The sequence below is a fragment of the Microtus ochrogaster genome, chromosome 10, assembly GCF_000317375.1.
Source record: "Microtus ochrogaster isolate Prairie Vole_2 chromosome 10, MicOch1.0, whole genome shotgun sequence".
Lineage (NCBI taxonomy): Eukaryota > Metazoa > Chordata > Mammalia > Rodentia > Cricetidae > Microtus > Microtus ochrogaster.
In genome coordinates, this window is record NC_022016.1 from 60,841,948 (window position 1) to 60,849,544 (window position 7,597).

At 44.6% G+C, this 7,597-nt stretch overlaps 1 protein-coding gene across 1 annotated transcript in view; it reads left to right on the top strand.

Moving 5' to 3' along the window:
* The window catches only part of Akirin1 (akirin 1), a 14,885-nt gene extending 11,933 nt beyond the window's left edge, over positions 1-2,952 (top strand). The window contains exons 4-5 of the mRNA XM_005353282.2: positions 496-567; positions 1,287-2,952. Coding sequence (XP_005353339.1) covers positions 496-567; positions 1,287-1,297 — 83 coding nt within the window. The 3' untranslated portion in view covers positions 1,298-2,952. The remainder of the gene's footprint in view (positions 1-495; positions 568-1,286) is intronic.
* The last annotated feature ends 4,645 nt before the right edge of the window (positions 2,953-7,597 follow it).

Here is a 7,597-nt window from a genome sequence, read left to right on the forward strand (position 1 = left end):
GAAGCAGGCAGATCTGAGTTCAAGGCCAGCCTGGTCTTAGAGTGTGTTCCAGGACAGCTAGGGCTGTTACAGAGAGAAACCCTTCCTTGAAAAACCAAAATGAATAAACAGAAATAAATCTGGAACTTACCATGTGGACCAGGCTAGCTTCAAATCAAGAGCTCCTTCAAGGAATGGGCTTCCAAGGCTATGCCACCATTCTCAGCTTATTTTTTCCTTTATTTTCTTAGTTGGGGATCCACCTCGCCCATTTGTGTTTAGACAAGCCCTCCGCTGCTGACCACACTGTAATCCCACTCATTCATGTTTTCATTTTGTGATAAAGAAAGGACTTGAGGGCTTCAAATTTACATATCTTTGTTCTTGGAGACCACGGGTAGCAGGTGGAATTACGAGAGAATGTTTGAGAGTGCAAACAGGGAAAAGATTCCAGCCTGCTTCGTAAATTGCCTAAGGGCATAGGATAAGTATATACTCTTTACTATATCTTCACAGAACAGTATGAATCTTTTGTGAAGTTCACACATGATCAGATCATGCGGCGATATGGGACAAGGCCAACAAGCTGTAAGTTTACCAAGTTTTTCTTTAAAATTTCCAAGTTCTAAGATTTTGCTTGGGAGTATTTTGTGTCCTAAGAGCAGAAGGCCCTGGGTTGTTGCTCTTGCAGAGGACCCAGACTCAGTATCCACATGGCGGCTCACAAACACCTTTAACTTCAACTCCAGATCTGATGCCTCCTCCTGATCTCCGAGGGCACCTGGCACACACATGGTGCACAAACATATATACAGGCAAAATAAAATACTCATGCATAAAATAAATATATCTGAAAAATAAACGGTTTGAAAGACCTTGTAAAGTCAAGTGACTAAAAGAATACTTTGGTGTCCAGAACAATACAAACCACTTAATCCTAATTTTACATAATCCTCACAGTATCCTCTGAGGTGGGGCTTTTACTATTGACCCCATTGTGTTGTACTTAGAGATGTGCGAAAATTGACTCGTTGAGCACAGTTGCCGCCTCTGGCCATCTGTCTCTAGCACCAGTATCTCTGTTACGGCTTTCCTCCAAAAAGGTGGCTCCAGGTAGTTTATGGAAGTTGATTATCCGGGGAGTGGTCAAGATTTCTTAATTCTAAATATTTGAAATACACTTGACAGATTTCTTAAATTCTGCCTTTTAAGTGGTATTTGATCGTATACTGCTAGTGTGTGTTTTAAAAGCATGATGACTACATCTTCATTTTTCTTTCTGTTTGTCTTTTAACCCTCAATTGCAGATGTATCCTGAAGCCTTCTTGCCTGTCTGGGTAGCAGGTGTGACCTCAGGAGATGGCTGCTGTACACTTTTTGCAACTGGTTTGATATCACATTTCAGCTCCAACTTTGCATCCTGAGAACACTTTAATGTTTCTGCAGGTCCATTTTATACAACTTGAAAGACCTTAAAACTTTCTGGTTGCCACAGCATATCTTTCTTTTCTGCTCATCCACTACACAGCTGTGCCCTACTGTGATAGGTTTTCCAAACAAAAGTACCTGGAGCAGCAGTTTAGCAAAGAATGCCTTCAGTGGCACGCAACACTTGGAGTCTCCCCAAGCACAGCTCTGTGAGAAGTGTGTGAGAGTGTGTGTGTGTGCGTCTGTGTGTTTTAAGTTATTATTTGTATTGTGCAAAACTTTTTTTGATCTTGGGGATTCTGGCTGTGAATTTGATGCACGACAATTATGGTTAGAAACATTTTTTTGGTCTACAGAAGATCATTAATGTTTGGTGACCATATAAGTTGTAACAGTGGATTGTTTTATGTGTAGGTATTATCGTTAAATACAGGGACTGTTTCCAGGCACAGAATTTGAATCATAAGTTAGGATGGACATTAGACGTGATTATGATGCTGTAGGAAAGGTCTGCAGTCCTAAATCTGCAAATACATGGTGAGAAATTAGAACAAACTGGAGACGGGCCATCAACACATGGACTCTGCCTAGCTGTGCTGGAAAACTACTTTGACTCCAAGCCTTAAAATACCCTGTGGAGTCTGAGCTCACCTCATTCATACAGTCAAGGAGCTCCCTGCTCCCTGGACACTGAACTTCTACAGGGAAAAGTTCTCCCCTGGAGCGGAACATCAGGGTGTGCTTGGAGCGTAACACGGGAGTGCAGGGCTGGGCCAGGCCTCGCAGCACTGCTACTTGGGAGGAGCCACTTCACCTTCTCATCGGTTTCAACAGAGAATCTGGATCTTTTGTCCAGATTCCCCCAAACTCCCCTAAGGTGTCCGTGTTCAACTGTTAGAACTTGGTTTTGGCAACCTCCTGCCTAAAGTCGCTTTTTGGCTGTTCTTTGCCTTGGTCCCGAGGCTGTGAGCAGAAAGCAGCCTCTGTGTTGAGGAGGTGGGAGTTAAGTATACATTTGTTTTTACTGTGACTTGTTCAGGACCACATTATACAAAATGCCTTGTTTCCTTTACTGTTGTTTTGGAAAGGAAAGTTTTATTAAAATTGTTGTAGTTTAAATATAGAATAGTTTTATTAATTACGGCTTTATTTTGGAAAACTCTTGAGTTTTAATTCGAATGTTTGCCAATACCTTCCAAAGTAAGGTGATATTCAGAGACAGTTGTTGAGATCTGATAGCTTACGGACATTTCTGGGGTGTTCACATTTGAAGATTCCTTATTAATGAATGTCTTTGACTTAAATCTAACCAAAAACTGCAACATTATTCTTTGTACATTTTCATTATATAGTGTTAACAAGCTTAGTTGCAAACAAATAAAATCCTTAAGCTATTTGTTTACCTTGCCTTCTTGGTACTGTGATAATGTGTACTCAGATAATTCTAAGGCTGCTATAACCGTTTCCATAGTTCAGCAATCTGTTGAGATTTACAGACGCCTAGAGCCCACCTTTGCTCTTAATAATTAAAGAATGATTGACTCACATAAAGGACAGCTTGTTTCATCTCTTCTTTCTTTAGGGCAGTTACTTGTTCCTTGAAGAGGAGCCGTAGTAATGTTTTTGATGGCGTGGCTAAAGGCCTGTGAGGGGCCAAGTCCCAAAGGCTGCTCACCCAAGGCCTATTAGACACCAATGTGCTCCCTTACTAAGCATCGGCCAGCTACTTTGATGAGTAACAGTCATGCCACCCTCTCAACTGCTTAGCAGGGCCTGCGGGATGCTCTTAGCTTACCCATTGCGACCACTGAGTATGATACCACTATGGTTGGCCTTAAGGGCTATTTCTTAAGGCTACACGCAGGAGACCTGGAAGCCTGTGGGTCTTTGAAGTTCAAGGTCATCCTTGGCTACATCGCATTAAAGGCCAGTTGATGAGACCCTGTATGTATTTGTGTGTGTGTGCAAGCATGTGTGTGTGTGTTAAAAAAAAAAAATTTAACTTCTAGGGATAGAACTTAAGGGTATTTCCCGGGTAGGGAAATTCCATTGTCTTATGGAAATCCTAACTTAATAAAACCTACAAAAACTACAAGGATGCATTGGAATGTGTAATTTCAGAAAAAAACCTGTCCCGGGAGCAACTTAAGGTACTCAGCTAGGTGTGGTGACTCACACTGATAAGTTTTGCCTTTTTGACAGTACTGGGGTTGGACCTAGTGCTTCACAAATGCTGGGCAAGATGACTACCGCTGGGCTATTTCTTTGTCACTATAATAATGACCCTATGTGCCTCAGAGGAGGAAGAGGGCCCGGTGATCCAAGAGTCAGGGTTAGAGTGGGCTGGGGATGCAGCTTGGTACTGTGTGTTGAGCATGCACAAAAGCCTGGGTTTGGTCTCTAGTACGACTTAAAAGCACACACGTGGCCCACGTCTGCATCCTGCTTCTTAGGATGTGGAACTAAGAAGAGAAGGTCAAGGCCCATAGCACATGATAAGTTGGAAGCTTATGCTCTGTGAGAGCCTTTCTGACAGTGACATGTACTGCCCTAGCAGAGGACCCAGGTCTGGTAACTCACAATCACATGTAACTACAGTTCCAGGGGATCTGATGTCTCTGACCTCGGGTACCCATACAACATGCACATTCCCCTACACATAGACATAATTAGAAACGACAGCCTCCAGAATTATTTTTAATGAAATGGTTTACATACACTGGGCAAGGTTGCTCACACCAAGATACCAATATTTGAGAAGTACAAAGGTCAAGATGGTAGTTCAAGGCCAGTCAAGAGTTATTTAAAGCTCTCAAAAAGGAGCCTGTCAGTAGTAGCACACACCTCTACTCCCAGCACTTGGTAGACAGAGGTAGGGGAATCCAAGTTAGAGGCCAGCCTGGTCTACAGGATGAGTTCCAGGATAGCAAGAGCTGCACACAGACACCTTGTCTGAAAAAAAAAAAAATGAGCTGGAAAGATAGCTCGGGTTAAGAGCACTGCCTTAGAGAATAAAGGAAAGCGGCCGACATCCTCATGCCCCAATGTGTGTGCACACCTGAATGTGTGTATTCTCACACAAGATTTAAAACGTCAGTGAGATGGTAATGCTAGGAACTGGATGGATAACCTAGATTGTAAGGGCTTCTGAGGTGTGCTGCACACACGGTATTTTATGCTTTTATAGCATCCTGTGATGCATTTGCTTTGTGACTTCCACTACTATGTTGAGCTCTGTATCACTATGGCCCTTAATCTCTTGTCTCCTGGTGAGGGGCTAGCTGAAGTGCGCATCTATATTCTGCAGTAACCTAGAACTTCCCTCAACTCCCAGCTCAGATGATTCAAGCCTTGTCTCGGCTATCAGTCTAGTGGACAGAAGGGTAATATGGCTCCCTACTTTGTTAGGTATTGTGTGCCTCTAGGAAAGAGCAGTGTTCGCTAGGGAAGGCCCCTCAGCCCAGGCAGTGGCCTGCAATGGGGTCTGCTCTTAGGATGCTGATGCAGTAACAGCTATTGTGGTTTCTGAAACCAGACTGCAGTGTGTTAATCTATGATGAGAACGTGTGGAAGGTGTAGTAGACTCTGGTTAACTTTACCATGCCACTTTAGAACCCTCATTTGGTCAGCCAGAAGGCAGCACCTTACATCAAGAGGAAATTTAGATTGAGACGGTATTATATAGTCCAGGCTGTCTTCTCCCTGAGGCTGAGGGGGATCTTGAGTTTATCCTCCTTCCTCCACCTCCCAAGTGCTGAGATGACAGGTTTGCATCCCCACAATACCTAGTTGTGTATTGCCTCTAGGGTTGAAATCCAGCACTCTTACCAACCAAGTCACATTCCTAGCTCAAGGGGATTCTTTTTGTTTTTTCCACAGTCTTCCTATATAGTTCTGGCTGTCCTGGAATTCACTATATAGACTAGAATGGCCTTATTCACAGAAAACCACTCTGACTCTCAAGAGCCCAAGGGTGTAGGGTAAAAGAGGCCAAGGAAAACCAACCTGACCCTAGCTTGACCCCCAGGGCCATGGCTTGAAATCTTAAGAATCCCTAAACTTGCCCCAGAATCAGGCTACTAAAACCCATCAATCCCAAGCCATCCTGGAAAGCCCTGCCCCCCATTGTACTCTTCTTCAATTTCCTGCTGCTTCTCACCCTAGAGGCAGCCACCCTCCTAGATTCTTCCTTCCCAGTAAATCCCTTGAGTGAGGTTTGTTGTGGGACAAGACCGTTTTTTGCTAGAGCAGAGCCTAGCTGAGACCGGGGAAGCTTTTCCTAGAGGAGCTGTTAGCTGCTACACTTAGGGCGACTGTGGTGTTCCTTGGCTCCCAACTGCCAGGACACCTTTCCATCCGAGCTGCAACGCTTGCAGAAGGGAGTTACGTCTGGCATCTTGAGCCTGACATTTTGTTCACTTGGCTTTAGGAATTCATGGTTTGTTCAACTTCCTCCATCTCCAGATGGAATTCACACAGTCTGGTTTCTGTCCTGCAGCTCAATTACCAGCCTGAGAGTTTCCAGTATCATGGCCTTCTCTTGTGCCAGGCTTCTTTTTTGGGGTGGGGGCAGTTCGAGACAGGGTTTCTCTGTATAGCCTTGGCTGTCCTAGATCTAGCTCTTGTACACCAGGCTTGAACTCACAGAGATCCGCCTGCCTCTGCCTCGTGAGTGCTGGGATTAAGGGCGTGCGCCACCACTGCCCAGAGTGCCAGGCTTCTTAAGCTAATACTTTGTTTAGATCTGCTTAGTAGTAAAGTTTCCACTATGTGAATGGGCCCAAGATAGAAGTCATGGGAGTGGATGCCCAGGGTACCTTGTCCCACCAATGAAGCCCAGACACCTGGTCCTCAGGCAGCCACTGAATTTTGTTCAGAGGAATTGGGCTGGGGCCCTAGGCCTGAGTTCCAAGAGTCTTGGAGTCTTGATGCTGCAGAGATGAAGACAGGCATAAAGTTCTTTGCTTTATTATGCAGTCCTAAAGAAGCATTGAGGAAGTTGTGGAAGGTAGGGACTCAGAATGGAGGACCCAAAAGTTCATGTCTCTGCTTCGGGATAAAAGCACAGAATTTCAGAAGCCTGGGCACCATAGCAACAATGGCTCAGACATAGTTCCTGCTTGGTTTGGGAGTTGTGGCTTTTTTTTCCAGCCTTTACATTCAAGGAAAGGCCAGTGTTACCTGTGAGGACCCTGTTGTCCAGTAGTAGGGACCCACCCATTCATACTTAGATCTACAGCAGACATTGATAGGGCTGACAGACAGTGCCCTCGTGAAGGGCTTAAAAATGTCTGAAGAGCCAGGTGTTGGTGGTACACACCTTTAATCCCAGCAGTCAGGAGGCAGAGGCAAGTGGGCTGATCTCTGTGAGTTCAAGACCAGCCTGGTCTACAGAGCAAGTTCCAGAACAGCCAGGGCTGTTATACAGAGAAACCCAGTCTCAAAAGCCAAAAAGGGAAGAAAAAAAAAAAGAGAAAACTTAGCAAAAGCTTATACCTTAGTTCTCTCAAAACAGTAAAATGGAAACCGGCCGGTGGTGGCGCACGCCTTTAATCCCACACTCGGGAGGCAGAGGCAGGCGGATCTCTGTGAGTTAGAAGCCAGCCTGGTCTACAAGAGCTAGTTCCAGGACAGGAACCAAAGAGCTACGGAGAAACCCTGTCTCAAAAAATTCAAAAAAAAAAACAAAAAAAAAACATTAAGATGGATAGCTCTGCCTCCACACCCAAGACTGAACTGTACTTTAAACAGAATACAGGGCTCCAGTTTATCAGATTTCCCACTGCTACTGTCATGCCTCAAACCGAGGCCAAGGATCATTTGTGATTAAACACATGCCTATGCAGTCGGTTTTTAATATTGGGCCCCGTTTGGCTCTGCAAACACTGCGATTGTCCTTTCCACTATTGCTGCATAATATTTCCAAGGAGAGATATAATAAAGTCTGTACTCTTGAAAGACTGGTAATGAAGATGGATTGAAGAACTGGGGGCAAGAAGTAGATACTGAAAACTCGTGAAAGGACTCTGCCTTTACCTGCCTGAGGGACTGAAAAGATGCTGCCACCAAGAAGTAAGAAACCAAGGGCGAGTCATGCAGTAGAGGTGCCTGCCTATAATCCCAGGATTTGGGAGGCAGAGATAGGGAGCCAGAGTTGTTACACGGGGAAACCCTGTCTTTAAAAAAAAAA